The following is a 22,202-nucleotide window of genomic DNA, read 5'->3' as shown; positions in this document are numbered from 1 at the left end:
TAACGTAATGTGTTTGTTGCTGATTTTAATGTTCCTATTGATTTTTAGGCTGTTAAATGTTTTCTGTTGCAGTTTTTGATCATGTAAAGCACATTGAGTTGCATTGTGTATGAAAAGCGCTGTACAAACAAATTTGCCTTGCCTTGCCTTCTACTGTTGATGTGTTGGGAAAAGGATCCTACGACTTGTGACTTGATGTTCTAACATGGATCACCTGCAGCCATCACTCAATGATATGGCAATTCATAACATTATTTCATATTTTGCACCTCTCCATTAATAATATTGTCTTTTAATTGTGTCCAATTTCATAGGAACCCTCTGGAAATCAATGTTGTCACCGTGGTTGCTATTCACAGCAGCCACAGAGTGTCCACCTACCCTCTCCCATCAGTGGCCAAGCCTCTACCTGAGGCCATGAATCAATGGCCTCCCAGTCAGGCTAATGAGATAAGAGACACTGCACCATCAGGAAAAAAAAACCTTCAATCATACTTCAAAAAACAGCAACAACCATGAGGGTGAGAAAATCTGTGTAATACACCCATTGTCACAAAGTCGCACACTGTACTGTATGTGCATTTTGTATGTGCATCTCTAGATACAGATGTGCCGCCAGTGGTGCCAAGAGCAAAGATTAAATTGGGAGATCGGCAGGAGGAGAGACTCCAGAAAGCTGCAGAGAAAGCCCAACAAGCTGGAGCTAAAATTGAGAAGAGGAAGCAGGAATGGGCCCTAATGTGAGTTGTTCAATTCAACTTTATTTATATAGCGCAAATTACAACAAAGTCATCAGGAACCGCTATCTCCAGCATCAAGACACCTGAAACAGAAAAGAGAGCGGAGGGCGAGGAGAAGGCACAGACTGCAGGAAAAACATGATACACTATGATTCACTCCTTCCTAGTGGTTGGGTTAACATTAAACGTCTTTCAGCATCCACCATGGTCAGAAATGCTACCACTACAGACAAGGTTTGTCTTGTACTGGTTGCACGTATTGATATATGGGGTGGACATCAGTGTAAATGATGTGAAGCAGTGTGAGCAGTATGACGGGTTATGCTAGGAGGGACAAAAGTGGGGGGTTGTCTACAACCCGGCGCAACTGTGTCTGACTGGACACCATCCCATTGCTGCCCATTAGAGCTATGTGTAGATGGTGAATTGTATTTGAATATAATGTTGGTTTTCTACTACATAATCTTAGTTTTTAGTCTTTGTTCCTAGTAGTTAGGTCAACGGTATTTTACGGTATATGCTTTAGAAAATAAATAGGTTTTGAGTTTAGCCTTAAAGGTGGAGAGACAAGCAGCCTCCTATACTAAGACTGGGAGCTGGTTCCAATGGCGAGGAGCTTGGTAGCTGAATGATCTGCCTCCTGTTCTGCTTCTAGACACTTTAGGAACTTCCAGAAGACCAGCAGACTGAGAGCAGAGTTGTTGCCACAAGTAGAGATTGTATTTCAAGCCTTTTAAAAACAGACAATCAGTCAGAACTATTTAAGCATCAAAGGCTAGGCTAACAAAGCATTGCCAGATCAGGGGAGTATTTCATAACACATAGATAGCAGATTTAAGATTTATCCAGGAGGATTTGCAATGTATCTTGGATGAGTTTAGCTGGGATACTGTTTCAACAAAAACCAATAACATCAGTTACTATTAAGCTTTATTCTGTAAAGCTAACTTGCTCCAAACCAGACAAACAGCCAAGCTGTTTTTAAATTTTTTGTTTTAAAATTTCAATTGTTTTGTATTTTGTCAAACAAGCACAAAGTATGTTCTGTGAATACATGTATATTCTTGGGATGAGACGATACACTGAGTTCACAATATGATATGATAAATGACAATGGGCTTGATATGATGAAATATTTTTGAAAAGAAAAAAAGACATAAATTGCAGTTGGTAAAATAACTATGCTTTTGTTTGCCTTTAGTTCTGTACTTACATTCTTAGTCTTGGTATGACCTTTGAACTCAATAGGAATATTAATAAATAAAAACAATCTGGTGTGTAGTAGATTGTGTGACATTTTTTTTCTAATCAGATCCCACCCTCGGCGATACATCTTGTGATGTTTTAGTATTGCAATATCAAATGGTAACAACACTGATTTTTCTTCTCTCAGTTATTCAGAGAAACCAGAAGAAGAGCAGGATAATCTGGAGGATGAACAGGCACTTCTGGAGGCCAGAGAAAAGATGTGGGACATCACTAGCAAAAACCAAATTGAAAGCATTGAGAAGAAAAAAGAAGAGCTGATGGCTTTGGAGGCACATGTAAACACACATTTCTGCCAGTTTAACTCTTTTGGAATCATGTCTCTTTTTATTTTAATGTACCCAGTTCAAAACTGCTGAGGACAATAACCAAGATTGTTTTGACAACACAGATAAAAATATGATACAATGAAGATGTTTTTTTACATAAAACGCAAGAATTTAGTCACAGATGGTGAAATTACTGCTCACAAGTTTGTTGTTGACTCCAGACTAGACAGTGATTCATTTGACTTTATTTTTGTTCTGGATTGTTTATGAAGTTTATGATGGAATCTAAATTTTGGCCATATTTAGGTGTTTCCATGGAAAGCCAAAATATCAACATCAAACATTGTTTTGTCAAAAACTTTAAGTCTGCGAAAACACTAGAAATAACACTTTGGCAGTTTTTTGGGGGATGGGAACAATTCTTGGATGAAATACAGGTAGCGGTAGTATAAAAAAAAATGTTCATTATCATCCCCAGCAGCTTTATGAAAAGATCACTTTTGGACATAATTTCCTTTACAAATCCAGAGAGCAAGACTTTATTAGAACCTAAAACAGTTAACTGATGAGAGAGGTACCCTGAGTTAAACAAAACTGTTCTTCCACATTAGCAGCTACATCAGTAGTTTTTAACTGCGTTATAGTATTTCACTATTGGTGCAAACCAAAACCTGTACAAGAACATAATGATAAATATGTTTTACAAAGAAGTTTACTATTTTAAAATGTGTTATTAGTACATTTTTTAGGAAAAGTTTTAATCTAACCTGTCAACTACAGTATGTTTTGTGACTGCAAAGAGAAAACAATTATTCTTATCTATCATGCAAATTACAAAATGTGGACATAAAAGCTTATTTCTGAGAGTAAAATAATTAAATTACTTGTACTTATTTTGACCCATTAGATCTGTGAACATCAGGCTGAGATGAATCAACACATTTTGGGATTGCGGCACTCCAAGGTGTGCCTGGTATCCTCATTGTATGCTCAAATTCAGCGGCTGCAGAATATCCAGGACCGCCTCGCACTCAACCTGCACCAACCTGTGCCTGAGCTGCCCAACATCTTACCAGGGGAAACTCCACAGACAGAGCTGCAGATTAACAGATCCAACCTGGAGCGATAGGATGTTCTTGGAGAAAATAAGTACAGAGACTCAGATTCAGGATAATCTATAAGCTCTGTGTCTTGTTTTTAGCGATACTGTAAATGTCTTTTTGGTCTTAGGTGGAACTTTGTACATCAGGAAGAAAAGGAGGATCAAGAGAGAGCTGCCAGTTTATCAGATCAGCTGGAGAAAGTGGAAAAAGATAAGAGAAGAAAATAATACAAGACCAGCAGAGAAATGGAGAATACAAAGCATGAAGTAGCAGAGCAGATTGGAGTAAAAGAGGAGCTTCAAAAGGAAGAAGAGCTCCGACGGCTCTACGAGCAGGACCTTCTGCTGGAGCAGGTAATCAATAATGAACACTATTCAGTCATGAAATGCTGTTCTTGGCTTCACCATGTGGATGCATTTCTCTTCCAATCTCTAGATGCGGAGGTGGGTCAGTCAGTTTGATGCTCAGCTGGTGTCGCTGCGCAGCCAGAAGCTTCACATCGATGACCATCTATAACGGGCTGAGCTTTGTCGACTGACACACATTAAGGAGATGCTGCTGCTGAAGCATTTTGAAAGCAGGAAAAGCAGTTTGCAGATCACTGAGCGCATCAAGGAGGACAACAGTGTAACGGTGAGAAGAAGTTCATCTAGATCAGTGGTTCTCAAACTTTTCACAGTCCTGTACCCCTTCAGACATGTTCCCCCCTACTCCTGCACACTTAAAAAAACATAATAATGTAATGTCCTATACATTGCATCTGTGAAATTTGTTTCAGAATTTTACCTATCCTGTTGATATAATAAAAAAAGTATAATAATCTGTAAGCACACAAGAAAACTTCTTATTCAGAATGATCACTTGTTCTTTTTAATTTTATTAATTAGCCTACTGGCATTTTAACAAATCTACCAAATATTTGTTGAGTGAACATATAGCAGTAAAACAACATATTCATCACCCTAAAACTGTGAGATACAACTCGCTACAACTTTAATGAGAAGGGTGAGGTTGAGAGGATGCACATCACTCTGTAATGTTTGAATGTTTGTAATGTTTATGAGTCTTTAATTGTTCTCCATCCAAATTCTTGCTCTGTATTATGTTTTCACGTTTGTCAAAGCTAAAAAATCTACTTTAACACAAGTACGTGGTGGCAGATGGCATCAAGCATGTTTGGCTAGCCCAAAGTTATGAAGCTTCCTGCCATATTTGTGCTTTTTTGATAAGATTGTTTTTCTTACCCACTAGAGGGTAGACTTACAGAGGCCAATGTGTCATTTGTGGCAATGCCTGGAGTCTCCATACTGCTGCTATATTTATATTGTAGTTTCCAATGTTGTCACGCTGTTTTTATTTCTGACCCATGACAATTTGCGTACCCCGAGATTGGTCAGTGGTGTTAGGGTTGGGGTCAATTATGATTGTAATTGCGTAGTTGATAATTAATTACATCTATTTATTTAAAATTGTTATTGTAATTTTAAAAAAGTGTTTGCTGTTGTAATCATAATTAAATTGTAATTGAGTTTAGATAATTGACTTTATAATTGTAATTGCCATTAAAATTCTACAAAAATTGTCAATTATAATTTAACGCAAAACTGGGGCACCATGTTACAGTTCTACACATATACTCTGTAGTTAACAGTTCTTAAAATATGTAAATATTAAATATTAATATAAATAATATATTTATATAAATAAATATATAAATCAAGGGTCTACCCCTTGATTTATATATTTTTTTAAACGGTAAGATGAAAAAGGCACAGAAAAAAAAGGCTCAGACGCACACACCAAAAATATTGAAACCTATATTTTCATTGATTAGGAAGCGTAACAAGGTAACCAATAGATAGGAAAGAAATGAGATGATAGATATATTTTTTTTTGTGTATTTTACAGCTGATTTCTTATCACATCGTTAATGTGCATCTGAATAATATCAATCATCTTCTATCCTTTTCTTAACCCTGACAGGCCAAGCTGGAGCAGTGCAAGGCCCAGCTTGAGGAGAAAATGAGAGACATAGCAAAGATTCAGGAGAGCGAGAAAGCGCTGACTGCTGCGTTCAAGGCGTCGCTGGGAGAAAATGAGTTTGAAAACTTTCTGATCAAAGTCTTTAAGAAGAAAATCAAAAAAAGACGGAGATGGCAAGAGATGATGAGGAAGGTGAGGGGAGGTGACACAGTGTGTTAACCAGAAAAAAAAAAACTATTCCATTAAGCCACAAAACCCTGATGACTCACCCATCATCCATGTGTTTGTAGAAGAAGAAGACAGCGATGAAGAAGACTCTGATGAAGTTAACTGGAATGAAGTGCAATATAGTGACAGAGAGGAAGAAGATGCTCTGAATGACAGCGTTTGTCCTCCAGGTCTGAACACTAAAACAGTGATATTTAACACACAGTTATAACTTTATGAAGAACTACCTATAATGAAGCATATGATCACATTAGTTTGGAGCCCAGAATAATAATTGATGTGACTAGATCTTAAAGGTATTGTGGCCGATGTTTAACTTTTGGGTGGATCATCAAAACTATTGGTCCTCCTAATTGTCAAACATGTTTATGTAAGGATTTTCACTTACCGGTGGCGAGTCTGACATAATGATAATACAGCACTATATATATATATATAGATATAGATATATAGCACTTTTTTGGACGCGCAAAGTCGCTTCACAGAATTAAGGGATTATTCTTTCACTCCACACTTAATAGTGGTGAGCTACTATTGTAGCAGACCAACCACCACTCACTCACACACTGCATTCATACTAGGCAATGTGGGTGAAGTGAGACATAATGACAGATACCACTGTGGTGACTGTCCCCCACTGTGGCACCTGGAATTTTCAGTGGTCTCCCATCCAACTACTAACCAGGCCCAGACCTGCTTAGCTTCTGAGATCTAACGAGATCAGGCAATGACAGGCTGGTACGGCCACATTGTGGGAAAAGTGCAAATCTTACGTTGATAAGTAAGCTACTATGACCGATGTCCACACCAACTTGTAAGTAAGTAGGCGTGTCACGCAAACAGAGAGCGTTTCTTTTCTAAAAAATTGTCCACAATACCTTTAATATAAAATTCCAATATATGAAAATAAGTAATATTCACCTATTCTTTTTTTTTTTTAATTCCAATGAGTTGTGAGGTAGGCTTTACATAGATCCTAAAAAAATTTCCAGAACATGTTGATGGCTAATATTTTGGAGGCCATTAATTTTGTTGTTGTGTTCTCTAAACCATCACTGAACCAGGGTGCTGCTGCTTAACGTGTCACTTCAGACACGTATCAGATATTTCAACACATCCTTTGTGGTGTTGTGAGCTAAACTGGGTACTACAGAGCTGGTCAATTGGGAGTTATTTAAATCTTTGACTAGTTATTTGCTCAGAACTGATTGCTTTTTTCTTCTTCTTTTCCTATTGGCTTTTTCCTTCAGTGCTGGCCACAGTGAATCCTGTGCCTTCATCTAACCCTATCCTCTGCATCATCTTCTCTCACACCAACTGACTTCATGTTCTCTCTCACTACATCCATAAATCTCCTCTTTGGTCTTCCTCTAGGCCTCCTGCCCTAAAGCATCCTTCTACCAATATATTCATCATATCCCTGCTCTGTACATGTCCAAACCATCTCAGTCTGGCCCCTCTGACTTTATCTCCCAAACATCTAACACGTGCCATCCCTCTGATGTTCTCATTCCTGTTCTTTTCTATCATCGTCACACCCGAAGAGAACCTCAACATTTTCCTGTCTTTTCCTCAGTGCTACTGTCTCCAAACCATACAATATAGCTGGTCTCTCTATTGTCTTGTACACCTTTCCTTTCATTCTTGCTGATGCTCTTTTTTCCACTACTCGTTCCCATTACTTCAATGAATGACGCATCAACTTTTCCCCTCTACAGTTGCCCCAACAAAATGGGCACCAGTACATTTCTTCTAACTAATTGCTTATTGCATTTTCAAATATGATTCATTTCAGGGGACACCACTTGGTAAAACTAAGACTTTATCAATAACTAAAATAGTCTCATTTAATTATAAGTTACAAACTTTACATTTTAATCTAAACCAATAAATATACATCCCAGCACGAGCCTGCCTCAGTTAGCTGTTACACAGATAAATATGTACAATTTACTCAGACTAAGACTGTTTATTAATGATTTATTAAAACATTAGAACATAACAATCATAATCTACTGAACGGTAATGGGGAACTTCTAAATACTACTACTACAATAACAGATAATATAGCACAGCATAACGCGTGTTTGTGAGACAGGATGAGAGCTGGGTTACAGAGGCCTCATAACCACATGATGATGATGATGATGATGTGTTTGTGGCTGTAAGATGGTCACATGAATTCATATGTTGTGGGATGTAAACATAACAGGGTACAGATTAGCTGCATACATACAATGGGATTTTCTGGATTTTTTTCTCATTTTGTCTCTCATAGTTATGGTTATACCGATGATGAAAGTTACAGGCCTCTCATCTTTTTAAGTGGGAGTACTTGCACAATTTGTGGCTGACTAAATACTACAGTATTGTATACATTATTTTTAAACCAGTCCACATTGAACATTCTTTGACATCTTTTTATTACAAAAGTGATGAAATATATTTCAGAGCCGTGGGGCTGAGGTTATACACCTGTACTAAATTCTGTTATACTTCATAGAAGAGAGAAAACTTAGTGTGATCAGTTTAGTTGAACTTTCATCTTTGCAGTTCTATACAGTAAATATTTTGCATTACATTGTGTGTCTGTGTGTCCTTAAGGATGTGAGCCGGAGCTGTTTGAACATGCTCTGCAGCAGCGTGAGCGTCGACTGGACCTGGAAGACCTGCTGATGGAGGAGAAGGAGGCTGCTGAGGTTTTAAGGAAGGAGTGTGACACACTCAAGAAGGTCAGACTTATCCCACATTTGCGTCCATTGTGTTTTATCACATTTTCTCCACATGTTTTGATCAATGGTATTTCTTGGGTCTGCAGGAAAAAATGTTGAAAAGCAAGCGTAAGGCAGCGGAAAATGACCTGGATATGATTACCAGAGAAATACAAGAAAAAATGAACAAACTGGATATACTGGTTCCTGTCAAACTGCACCAGGTACACTATTTAGCATAATGATGGAATACATGAGTGATACACATTTTAAAGACCCTCATTTTGAAAAAAAATAAAGTGGAAAGAAACACTATTTAGTGCAGTGGTTCCCAACCATTTTTGGAACATGACCCCATTTTGATATCAAGTATTTTTAGCGACCCCAAAGACATTTTTTTCTAGAATTAGTTTTTGATCATGTTTGACTAAAGTTTTTTTTTTTTTTATTGCATTTTATTTGAACTAGATTCACAAAGTGAAAGTATAGAAATACAGTTGTTTAAGATTGTGTGTTTTAATAATAATAAAAAAAAAGAATAATAATTAAAACATTTCAAAAATCTATTTTAACTTTTCGGAAATTTCAGACAATATCATTTAAACTCCAAGCGACCCCACATGGGGTCCCAACCCCAAGGTTGATAACCACTGATATAGTGGCTCCTGAATAGATTAATTTCTATAGAACTTTCTTAAAATCCTCCTATTACCAAAATAAGCAAGAAGTACAAGATTTAAAAAAACATATCATGTGCTATGTCTTGATCATGAATAAAGAGACCAAGAAACTGACTCAAAATATACAGAACATTGCTTAAAGGTTCTGTATTCTATTTGAATTTATTCATGATTTATTCCGGAACATGAGGTATACAATTTCAGAAAAAAAAACACATCCAAGCATTTCACAGCCTGGTATCTCTTCTTTTTATTCTGTGATCTGTGAATCAGATTGAGTTTGTCATAGATGATGGGACGCCCAGAGACCTGAGCCAAGCATTGGTGCTTAACAAGTGTGAGTTGACCAGGCTACAGGAGGGCATCCAACAGCTGCAGGCAGAAACTCTCCCTGAGAAAGACCTCCAAACTCATGCCAAGATCATCTCTGATCGCAGGGACATGAAAGCCAAGATCCAAGGTATGGCCCAGGCCAACATCTTCAACTCCACCTGAAACTCTGAATACATGCAATGTCTATATTTTAGAAACATCAGTCAATCCTTTTTTGTCTGTTTGTAGTGTTGGAAAAGAAATGTGACGAACAGATGATGTCAAAGTTTGGGAGGTTGGTGGATTTGGAGGATCTTCAGACTCTGCCAGAAAACAGGAGGCATGAGGAGCTGCGGCACGAAAAACTCCTAAAAGAATCTGCATGTGACAAGCAGATCAAACAGTTGGATGTACGGTCACATGTTGGTTGTATCTTATTTTTGGCTTGGGTTTGAACAATGGACTGAGCTTGTCTTGTGGATTTTTTTTTTGTAAATTGTAGGTGAAGATGGAAGAGGCCCATCAGGCTTTGATGAAGGTGATCAATTGTAACACTGAACATCGCTGCAGCTTGCTTAGGGCTTTGGAGCAGAAGAAGGAACTGGAGGATATTCACAGAAACAGGCAGAGGGAAACAGTGAGTTCAAGAATATAATCGTTTTACAATACAGTAGTCCCTCGTTTATCACAGGGGTTATGTTCTAAAAATAACCCGCAATAGACAAAATCCGTGAAGTCAGCTTTTTTTTTTATATTATTATTGTTTTTGTTGCCATTGTAGTGTCATTTTGTGTATTTTTTGTGTAACTATTTAGTTTTGTGTATTTTGAGCCATTTTCATATTTTTGTTGTATTGTTCTTTAATGTATGTTTTTTGAAGTCATTGTTTTTGGTTGCCATTGTAGTGTGATTTTGTAGTTATTTTGTGTACTTTTTGTATAAATATTTAGTTTTTTGATTTATTTTACTCATTTAGTATATTTTTCTAATAAATAAATACCGTGTGTGTATGTTCCTGTGAAATGTTTGAGATGCTGATAACAAAACAGGCAAAACAAAATTTAAAGCTCCAAACTACATGAGTGAGTAAGTAAATGAAAGTATTATCTACAATTCGGCTATCTTTTTTTAAAAACAAAAATCATTGTTTACCTTCGAACCGAGTGGTCAGAGCTTTACTTCCATGAGCGGCACCACCGAGAATCTGCAGTTTTCCAGATGGAGCATTGAACGGGTTGAGTTCAATACCGACTCTAGTAAAACAGTGAGCAATTACACGGACAGTTATTTGGTTTAAACAATGGGAAACCAGTCGGTAAAAGACTCTGTGACTCGCGACTTAAAGGAAGTTTGGGATCACGAGTATAATTTTGAATAACCATGAAATATTAACTTAAATAACTATTATCAGTACAAAAACGTTTTTAATATTGAATTAATTTTTTTAACCCAAACAAACTGCGACACAGTGCGCGCTCAATACCGCGCTCATTATTGAGAGGGCTGTAATCTTAAAATTAATGTTTTTAACGTTTTGCTACACCAAATTACTCCAAAGTAACAGATACACACTTGGGGTATTTGGAACCCGTTGACTTAGTTTCAAGTTGAACTCATACCGCGTCAGGGAGAAATTCCCTCCCCACACACACACACACAACTTTTTTTTATTTTAGAGATAGATGTTTTAAGGCTGTAAAACCCTCACTACACACTTTATACACTTTTCTCAGACAGGAATGAACATTTATCTCTTGTTTAAACACTCTCAAAGTTCAAACCTTTGTAGATTTTAAAACATAAACCTGTTTTCAAACATACAGCACTTCAGAGTCACACTGCTAGCCTAGCGATCAGACATTGATGCCGGCTTCATCAGCTGACTAGATCAGTCCATCAGATAAAAATCTATATCTTCTCTAAAGGAAATCATTGGTAAATGAAAGGATTGCATAATAATCTTTCTTTCCTAAAAAAAGCAGCTGTCAGATCTGCACCAACCAGGATCTTCTTTTTTTTTTTTTTTATCTTGTCTGCACAAGCTGTCAAAGGTCAACACTACAAGAAGTGCAATCATTATGAGACAGCAATGCATGTTTTGTTATTGCAATAAAATAAATCAATTTATTTTAATTGTGACCATCACCAGCCCTCCCTAAGGAAGGGTAAGAAATATTTTATTGTAGGGAGGATATAAAAAGGGAGAGCAGTCCTCTTTTACAGAAGATGCACAATGCAGTGGCTTCCATATCTCTGTGTTTAGTTTACAGCCTTTTTACTCACTTACCTGAGACATTTTCACTGTACTTTATTATTATGTACTGCAAACACATGCAGTCAAAGTATCAGACAAAATCAAGCAGGATAAGCAGGTAAAAATTACATTGCTAACTTAGATTACTATGAGACAATCAAGTGTTCTTTTGGATTTGTCATAAACATCATCATTTTATTTAAAATAATAATATTTGACTATCAAAATAATTAGTTAACCTTTGAAATAAGGATAATTTTAAACTAATGAAAAGCAAACCAACCAACCAACCAAAATCACACCATCATTTCCCAAAATATTTGAAAATTAACACAACCTACAGCTTTTCTGCCACCGAAATGAATAGTTTGAGGATTCCACCCAATACCAGTGGTATGTGATTTAAAACACACTTTAAAAGAGTTCTCTCCTATTGCTTCTCAGTCAATCATTGTGCAATCAATGATGATTGAATATTAAATATTTACACTGAAAATGTTCTCTTTCTAATCCCATGGATGTGATTTTCCTTTTGGGCAGAGCACCCTCCATGAAGTGTTAAAGTACCTCATAATTATGACTTTTTATCTCATAATTATGACTTTAATAATTAATAATTACGACTTGCCGTTGTGATGTTACATTTTTTTAGTGTGGCAGAAACAGGCTTTCATAGTATGCATTTACCATTCATAATCAAAGAATCTTAGATCACAAACTCTCATTTATCATCAGACACATCCAAGTTTACAGATGAATAATTATTTAACAAACCAATCTTTTTCAAGTTTCTTTTACGTTCAGTGGTTAAAAACTTTGCACAATGATCTAAAGTCCCTTTATTCCAGGTTGGCATAGTTCTGAAGCAACTTTAGAATAGTTTGATATCAACATTATGTCATTTTTACCTTGGTATTCGTTGCCTTTCTACGGAAGCATAGAGCTGCCACAGTTGAAAATATATTTTTGATCACTATATTGTACGAACAATATACTTATATTGTACGAACAATATAGTATACATAGTATACATTGTGGAAAACATGAAATAAAATAAAACAAACAACACTACAGGCAACAGTTTTTGACCTGCATATTTAGCCACACATTCAGTGCAAAAGATCAACACAAGATTTTTTTCCCCTGGAATTATTTTCCCTTACATTACCACTCCTTTCCCATTTTTTTAATTTTTTTTTTTTTTTGAGATGGAAAATCAAACAAAGTTTAACTTTATTTCCAGGCACAGAAAAAAACTCTTGAAGAGCAGTTGTACAGGGTTCAAAACAGCAAACCCAGCAATGTCATTCATGGCATATTCCATACAAAGACAAATGTCACACATTTATCTATATATAAATGCAGCCAGCAGCAAATGAAATGTGAAAATAAAAACTAAAAACAAACACCCTCATTAACAGTGTACTGTGCTACAAAAGAAAGCTGGTTCTCAGTGAACGGCTCCCATTGGAATAAACTTCCTCCTCTCCAATAGGATAGGAAAAACTGATATTATCATGTTCACAGTTATCATGCATTAATCAGTAAACAAAAAATGCTAATAAAAATAAATAACAGATTTGAACACATCGGTAAATGCACTAGATTTAACTGGACATTTCTTTTACAAAATGTAACATCTTGAGAAGTTGTAAACCCCAGCAGGAGTTCCTGATCATTACAACATTAAGGGACATGTGTTAAGGCTTTACTTTCACTCCAAAAGGACAGAAAGTGTTTGTTATTGGAGGATCTTTTAAGCCTTAAGCGACTGTCAGGCACGCTGAAATGAAACAATGAAAATGTCAGTGTCATGAGTACATTTCACTCATCTTCTCTTCCTTGTAGATCATCTACAGCCTATCACCGGGCTCTACGCATCGCTGTGAACACAATGCAAACTAACAGAGGTGTGCTTCTAATATATATATTCTTAGTTTGAGATCCTGTCCCATTCAAGTCCATTGATCATTGGAAGCAAGAGGGAATGTGGTTAATTAAAGAAGCCTTCTAAAGTCACTTAAGTTATGGCTGAAAACCTGACCAAGCAAATCTGGGGGAAATTAATTAAATAAATAGAAGCGAGTCACTTACATCTATCTAGCAAGTTTGAAAGATGAAGATTATTCTGGAAACAACTGCATTATCCCTAGAACTTCAATAGTGTTGTGTGTGAATATTTTCTGTGCGAATATGAGGCATTATTAATAGCTTTAAACAAACGCAGTGACTAGGAAATGGAGAAAAAGTTACAAACACAGGGACAAAGAACACAGGACAGATTTTAGAAGAAAGCTGCAATCTCCTTTCCCATTTTAAATGACACATTCAGTCCTTAGTGGTATACATTTTACTACCTTGTATATCAAAATAAATTATGTCCTGTATTTGACCAAAACACTTTTTTGTTTAGTTCTCTTTTTCCATTTCAAAGTTTGTTGGGTAGTAGGCAGAGTAACCTGATTTAAACGATGCTGAATTCTCAGGAGTTTTGGTTAAGTAGTATACTATCCATATCAGCACGCAGTTCTGGGTAGGAAGCATATGTCATTGGCAGCTCCAGAGTTGGCCCACAAGTATGAGCAACAGGTCTCCTTGCTAGTCCTTCTACTGGTGTAAACAACACCTCAATTTTTTTAACACAGATAACATCTGATCCTGTGACAAATCTTAACATTCTTCTGAGACCTGCATCGTCCAGTCCTCTGATGTACTGCTGCAAAAAACGAAAGCTCTGATTCTCTGCTTGAGTTGTAGGAGATGCATCCAGTAACTTCAAAAACTTTCTTGTGGTTGGCTTTTTTTCCTCATACATCAGTAGCACATTTTGCGGGCTCAAAAAGGATTCCTTTAAAATGTAGCTGGCAGTGAAGGACATATGTTTTGCAGCATATCTTGGTTTTTGGATCAGGTGTTTGTGGGCTGCACTTACAAGAATTGTTTTTAAATTTTCTCGTGTGGGAATAATTGTTACATTCAAGCGATCCCGAAGATCAATTAGTTCATCTCCATCCTCATCTAGAAGGTTCTCTTTTAAGGCAGTGGTCAGAAGATCCCTGTCTGACTGACTAATGTACAGAAGAAGGCTTTCCAACAGCATGTCATCTGAGACTTCATTCTCCCCAAAAATGAGAGCAACTGAGAAAGCAGGGGCAAAGCGACAAGGAAAATATCCGTGGTCCTTAAATCCTTTAAGTAGGATCCGGCCGATGGCTTTCCACTCCTCTTTCTTCCATTTATTAGTCAATGATGGGACCCTCACTTCTTCTCCTTCAGCTGTGCGGTCCATAAACTCAGTCCAAAATGCAGCATACACATCTCTTGAGACACCATCTGCATCAGCTCCCCTTTCATCTATGAAACTGTATTTCAGAGTTTGTTTTAGAAGTGATGGGTCGTTGAACTGCTTTATCATCTCCTCAAGAAGATTAATCCTGTGTAGTTTTATAGTTACACAAACTATTTCATATGAAGCTGTATTGATGCTTGCTTCATCACCTGCTGCTGACGTGATGTGTGCTGTGCTTGTAGAAGGAAGATCAAAGGATGGGAAACCTAACCCATTTCCTTCAAATAGCACGTGAGGCTGATATACCAACGTGTCATCAAGTTGACCAGCCACGGCCTCTCCAAGGACTGGACCAAAAGTCACCTCAGATGTACTGGAGAGTGTGTCTGCATCAATCTCATAATCTGATGATAGAATGACAATGGTGTCAGTGACTTGGTCATTTGTATATGTATCTCTCATTTCCATATTATTCTCATCAGATTTCCCCTCATCGCTTTCCTCATTATCTGTTTGGATCTGGCTTTTAGTGCACAAGTAAAATCTTAGCATCCCCAATCTTAGTGCAGTGTACAGTTGCCCAACTGTGATATTATCATCCAACACAGCTTCTTCCTGGAAATCAAATATGTAATGAGTAAATGACTCAAATTTTCCAAATTTACATTTTCCATTTGGGAAGAAAAGGTCTTTGGAAAAATTAATAAGATCCAATTTTTTGGATTCTTTTGGCACATCAAGCATCCTTGTTCCTCCTCCCCTGCGTTTCCTCACTTGTTTGCCTTCATGAATCCACCCCAACTCAATTCTTCTGGTCTTTTTTTCAGCCCATTTGTTGCATTTTGCATATTGTCTTTTTCGCTTTGGTGCCGATGTCTCGTCTCCTTTCAAACATTTATCATCATTATCAATGCCCATCTTCTTCTTCAGTTTTTCAAGCAGTGAATTTTTTTTGGATTCTTTTGTATTTGTATCTTTGCTTTCCAAACAGAAGCGTCGTGCTATTCTATCTCCATAGGTTGGGATGTAACCGGAGAGTGTGCCATCATCCATACAGTCAATAACTGTAGCGTCAATCTGTAGAGAGACAGAAAATTATATGCAAACTAACAAACAAGCTTGATACCTAATGCAACATCCTGCAACAAACAACACAGCACTCTGCTACACAATAAGCTTTTTCACACTCTCGGAACATTCAGTTCCCGTGCATGCGTTCAAAGGTTGAGAGGTATAAACTCACCTTTGCTGACAGTGAGTCTGACAGAGATTTAGATAATTTTAACTGTTGGAGCGTTGATTCATTGAAAGATGTTTTGCGTTTAAAACGTGTATTGGTCTCTAAGGCAGAAAGACAGAGTTAGCTGCCAAAGCTAATGCTGCACACGAGCGAGCTGAAAATTTAGTTTTTCCTGAGTTTTCAAACTGTGGACCTGTTCATCTTGTGCACTTTGTCCAAATTTGTAAATTGGATTGAAATAACATCCTAATAAAAATAATCATGGACTTGGTGTATGTAGTTAAGTTCCATCAATGGGAGAGGAGTGTGGAAACAGAAGACGTCTGTCGCTTTGATAATGAGACCAAGAAGTAGATGGTAATTATAATGGTTTTGTTACATAAATTAATCAAAGTTATTAAAAACAAAGTTAAAATACACAAAAATATAATAAAATTAACAGTACATAATAAGTAAGTGTTGCCGTTAAATATCAAAAGCACAAGGCTACATGGCTTGTGGGAACAAAAAGACTTTCATTGATTCTGACCAATTATAGGCACTTAGGTCCTTGCTGTATGGAGTTTGCATGTTCTCCCTGTGCTTACGTTGGTTACCCCAAGAATGTGGTTCCCTCTGACAATACAAAAACATACTGTCAGGATAACTAGAGTCCCTATGTTGCCTGTAATGAATGGGAGTGTGAGTGTTGTCCGTTTCTCTGTGTCTGGTTGGTAGCCATGTGAAGGACTGGCGCTTTGTAAGGTGTACCTACGCCCAGCATAGAGCCCGATGACAGCTGGAGAAACGAGCAAGCTGTTCAGAAAATGGATGGATGATGACCTGAGAAGTATAATACGGGCCGGCGCACACTCGCACTCTACGAGATCCGAATGCGCGCGCACCCACCTCCTTCCCTCGTTGCCTTAAAACACTTCACCTGTGGAAAAAGAAGAAAATGAACTTTAAACTTACATGTTCCTCCTCCATGCGGGAAAGGCACTCCTCAGGCACACCTCGTTTGCGCAGGAACCGCAACAGTGGAGAATCCATGTTTTCTTCCTTCGTTTGCTCTTACTTCCGGTTAAATGTCCACCATCTGGACATTATTATATCACGTTCGTACAATATAGTATATTGTTCGTACAATATCAGTATATTGTTCGTACAATATAATATCATGTTTGTACAATATAAGTATATTGTTCGTACAATTTAGTATATTGTTCGTACAATATAGTATATTGTTTGTACAATATAGTATATTGTTCGTACAATATAAGTATATTGTCCGTACAATATACTATATTGTTTGTACAATATAAGTATATTGTTCGTACAATTTAGTATATTGTTCGTACAATATAAGTATATTGTTCGTACATTATAATATCATGTTTGTACAATATAAGTATATTGTTCGTACAATATAGTATATTGTTCGTTTAATATAAGTATATTGTTCGTACAATATAAGTATATTGTTCGCACAATATAAGTATATTGTTCGTACAATATAAGTATATTGTTCGTACAATATAAGTATATTGTTCGTACAATATAGTGATCAAAAATATATTTTCAACTGTGGCAGCTCTACGCTTCCGTACTAATCCTTATTACATGGTCATTACTAGATTTGTGTCATAAATGGGATTTCTGAGATTGACTAATGTGATGTATTGCTGCCTCACAGTGAGAAGGTTGTGAGTTTGAGTCCAGGTTGTGTTTGTATTTCTTCCTGAGTGTGTACAGGGTTTTTATTCAAGTGCTATGGTTTCCATCCACTGTGCGGAAACACTAATTTTCCTTTTATTTTATCCGGTTCAATTTTATTTTATTTTTACAACGCCAAATGCAATGTCCTCTCATGGCACTCATCATAAAATATAAAGTCAGAGTATCTAATGTGTGTGCGTAAAGTAAAAAAAACAAAAAGTATAAATGCACCTTTAACTAGTCTACATTTACATTTGTTTAAATGTTTACATTTTACATTTCAAATTCAAACTTTGTCCTGATGTTAACGCAGCATTTACATGCTTGTACATTTGCAAACCCTATTTTGCAGCCTGGTGACTTTCTCACTTTTTTCACTCTGATTGCTATTTTTTTAATCACAAATTTCAGGTTAAAATCATAAATGATAGTTATTTTAGTCTTTATATATCAAATTACTAAGTAATTAAATTATTAAGTAATTTCTAGCAATACATTTTTGGGTTTATCAGACCTGTTCACATGACACAGTTTGGTGACATGTCTCATCTCTGTTTTTGTTTTCTTCGAGGCAGGTATCTGGACAATCAACTTGTAAATGATGGATGTGATTATGCGTCGCTGTCCATATTTGGCTCGTGCACCCCAGGCCTTCTTCCAGCAGTCCAGAAAAGTTCTGGTCGGGTATGCCCAGCGATGCCCAATCATGATGGAACTGGCTGCAAAACCCATGGCCCCTACGATGGCACGGGCCCTCTGCTCCTCCTCTTCTTACAAGGTTCCAGAGAATGCGTCTGTCAATAAAGGTGAGTGTGAAAGAAATAGCATTTTGTTCTATGTCATGGGCAGAAAAAAATATCCCTTAAGTTCTCATCATAAACATTTTACTTTGCACACCTGTAGCACCTATGGAGGAGGCAATCTCTGAGCTGCCTTCTGGTCATCCAATGCCACCATCAGGGCAGGCACTTGCTTCCAAATGCCCTTTCCTGGCTGCTGAGATGGGCCAGAACAACAGCAGTGTTGTCCGTCAGGTGGGCATGGAATTTGAAGAGCATGTGGAGGAAGTCCGCACTGTCCAGAAAGGTCTGTTTGATTGCTGATGGAGTGGATTGGCACATTAACATTTGTATTTTTCCCACTTATATTTGTTTATTTGTATTAAAATTTTAACTTTTTTATTTTATCACGTTTATTCATTTATTCATTCATATTGGTTTCCATGTAATTTGACACATTCATGTATACAATAAATAATAATGTACAGGCCTAAACTGAAGTAAATATTCAGTCATTTCATTAAGTCATACAAGCATTTAGCTTCTACACAAGTGACGTCAGCATGCGCAACCTTTGTAATCATTTTATATTGTAAAAAGTGTTCATTAAGGTTGTTTTAAAATTCAGAATAAACTCCCATTTGTTATTAGATGTAAATAAAAACCCAAGAAATGCAAATGACTGTATTATCATTTTTATTTGAATCTCACTTTCATCATGAATTGTGATTGAATAAAGTTGAAAAAGACCTAAAGTATTGATTCACTCAGATTAATCGATTGAATGCATGCATTCAATCGATTAATCTGCAGGTGTTCCAAACACTTCCATGGTAGGAAACACAAATTCTATTACGTAGGCATACAGACCACTTACACATATAACAGCTTTTTTTGTTTTGCTCTGCGCTGAGTTCTTTTACGCTTGAGCATTAAACAATTTGGACAATTTTACATCCCCAACTTTGTGTTTGGAGTCGGCTCTTTCCTCTTTATAGAATCTTGACCTCAACCTAAATAAATCTTCTTTGGGGTGAATTAAAGGGATGTTTTATACATGTTTTACATTCTAGGCTTAATTGTTCATCATCTGACCTCCAAAAGAAAGTAGCCAAAAATTGTCATTACAGTGTAAACTTCTTTAAAGGATCTAATAATTTACATTTCGGTGCATCCATAATATTTATATTTATTTACTTCCTTTATCCTTTATGCAGGTTTTCTCTGAGAGAAGTGCATAATATGTAGTATGTATTTATCTTTTAGACAGCAGGTGTGATTTATGTTTGATTGAAAATTAGATTATTAATGTGATTTTAGTTATTCATCATCATCATCATCTTTTATTTCAGATTCAGGAGTACATTTTAAAACTCATGGTAATGTGAAATTAATTATAGAAAAAATAATTGTAAAATCACAATTCTTTCTCAAGAAATAATCAGACCAAGATCAAAATGAATGTTTTTTTAAATTATTATCAAAAAAAAACAAAAAAAAAACATGAAGGCAAATTAGAAGATGTTTTATTTCATTTTTTTACAGGATCATGCTTGTGGATGTGCAAACGGTGTAAATGGTTCACATCAGGTATTGATTCTTTCCGTGTTTTTGGCCCAATTTAATCATTGTGTATATTGTAGGACTTGCTGTATTCTGTGTTTGGTTATTGCATGGTGACTGTACAAAACCTGAAATTCACTTTTTCCCACAAATGCTCCATAGGCGAGTGTTTGGTTATGATTTTGTGTACATGTGGGCACTTTTTGCAGACATAATCCACATAATATTGAGCCAAATCAAAGCCTCTACTTGTAAACTTTTTTGTAGGAAGTTTTAATGCTGATGTTATGAATAAATGGAACAAATCTATAACTGTACCTGCAAATCATCTGCCCATATTTATTTTTTATTTTACTTTAATTCTTGTTCTATTCTATATCATTCTATCATGTCGTTTGCACATTGTGTTTTTTTTATTTTAAGATATGTGTTGCTGAATAGTAAAACCAAACAGGAACCTAGAAAGTTCCTTCTACTGAAACTTTTAGATTTTATTTTAACTTTTGATTGTAGTGTTTTGCAGATTATGGATTTTGTACCATTTTTTTTATTGTTCCCTCGAGACATTTGCACTATATCTGTAAGTATTATATTGTATTATAGTGCATTATTCTACATTTAAAAATAGGTTATATATATATATATATATATATATATATATATATATATATATATATATTTCCCGATGATGTGGTGTTTTGCATGATTGCATTGTTTTGTCTTGATATTTAAAATAAATAATAATGTGTACACACTGTGTATTGACTTAAGAAAAAAAAAAACGACCTATTTTTATTCATTTTTTTTTAAATTTTATTTTATTTTTATTCATGCATGGCCTAAAGCTGGCCCTGCTCTGGGGTCACCAGAAATGTGTGATATCAGAATGGGGATACAACCCAATAAAGGTTGGGAACCACTACGTCATCCACACGAGACAAAAACAAATACGTTACTTTAAAAAAAAAAAAGAGCATTATTTAAATTCACGTTTTCCATCTCTCACCCTATATAAGCGGTTAGAAAGAAAACAAACTGTTTTCCAGCAGTTGTATCTGCAGTGCGCTGTGCAGTCTGCAAGGAAAACTCTGTCAGGAATCGTCAGCGACCCTTTCTCGACATTATCAACAAGGAATTCACATATTAACAACCCCTGCTCTCAAAATGAGGTAAGTAGAAGTTTTATTAGGCTTTATTTGACCGGAAAGTAGTTCCTACTATATTCCACCAGGCGGCAGCATAGTACATCAGAATCAGAATCAGAAATGTTTTATTTGCCATGTACAGTTTTGAGGACAGTACAAGGAATTTGACTTGGTGGTTGGTGCACAAAACAAGCAACAAAAAGAAATAAAAGAAATAAAAACAGAACAACAAAGCACAACCAGCAACAATAATAATAATAATATGATAAATATAAAGGATGAGGGATAAATAAAGGATAGATAGAGAATAAAGGATAAATAGGATAAATATAAATATAAATATATATATATACAGTGCAGCAGGTATCAAGCTGGTGGAGGTGGTGATCGGGTGGGGGGGGGGGGGGGGTTCAGTGGGTGGCTTGGGGTGTGTTCATGTGGATGGTGGCAGAGGGAAAGAAGCTGTTTTTGTGTCTGGAGGTTCTGGTCCTGATGGACCGAAACCTCCTACCAGAAGGGAGAGATTGAAACAGTTTATGACCGGGGTGGGAGGGGTCGGCCACAATCTTTCCTGCACGCCTCAAAATCCTGGAGGCGTACAGGTCCTGGAGGGAGGGCAGATTGCAGCCGATGACCTTCTCTGCAGAGTGGATGATACGCTGCAGTCTGGAGGTCATGTGGAGGTCATTTATCACAACGTATGATAATAATAGCAACATAATTACAGATATAACTACTAATTCACATGATATACAGCTGATAGCAGTGTGGGACACCACTATTTACACAAAAATGACTTATTTTTAATGATGTTCTAACACTTTTTTGTAACCGTTGTATTTTTATTTAAATTTTTTGGCTATGTATGTTATAGAAGAGCAATTTTCAAGTGTTTTGTGCGACCTCTAACTATTATTTCATTTGCATAAAATTGGAATTCAA

General features: G+C 36.4%; 2 protein-coding genes and 1 pseudogene across 2 annotated transcripts in view; 2 read left to right on the top strand and 1 right to left on the bottom strand.

Moving 5' to 3' along the window:
• Window positions 1-18,957, top strand: part of LOC114460870 (cilia- and flagella-associated protein 44-like) — a 228,515-nt gene extending 209,558 nt beyond the window's left edge. Inside the window, 2 exon segments of the mRNA XM_028442745.1 lie at window positions 18,349-18,579; window positions 18,677-18,957. The gene's annotated coding sequence lies outside the window, so the exon portion shown is untranslated.
• LOC114460875 (cilia- and flagella-associated protein 44-like) lies at window positions 5,526-8,569 on the top strand. The gene is made up of 4 exons (XM_028442756.1): window positions 5,526-5,553; window positions 5,652-5,759; window positions 8,194-8,321; window positions 8,408-8,569. The coding sequence occupies exons 1-4, from the start codon at window positions 5,532-5,534 to the stop codon at window positions 8,540-8,542; spliced, it is 393 nt and encodes a 130-aa protein (XP_028298557.1). The 5' UTR covers window positions 5,526-5,531; the 3' UTR covers window positions 8,543-8,569.
• LOC114460880 (uncharacterized) lies at window positions 6,224-6,341 on the bottom strand (annotated as a pseudogene).
• Window positions 18,958-22,202: the final 3,245 nt, after the last annotated feature.

The sequence above is a fragment of the Gouania willdenowi genome, unplaced genomic scaffold (genome assembly GCF_900634775.1).
Source record: "Gouania willdenowi unplaced genomic scaffold, fGouWil2.1 scaffold_82_arrow_ctg1, whole genome shotgun sequence".
Taxonomy (NCBI): domain Eukaryota; kingdom Metazoa; phylum Chordata; class Actinopteri; order Blenniiformes; family Gobiesocidae; genus Gouania; species Gouania willdenowi.
The sequence above is the reverse complement of the archived record's forward strand: the minus strand, read 5'-3'. Positions and strand labels throughout refer to the sequence as shown.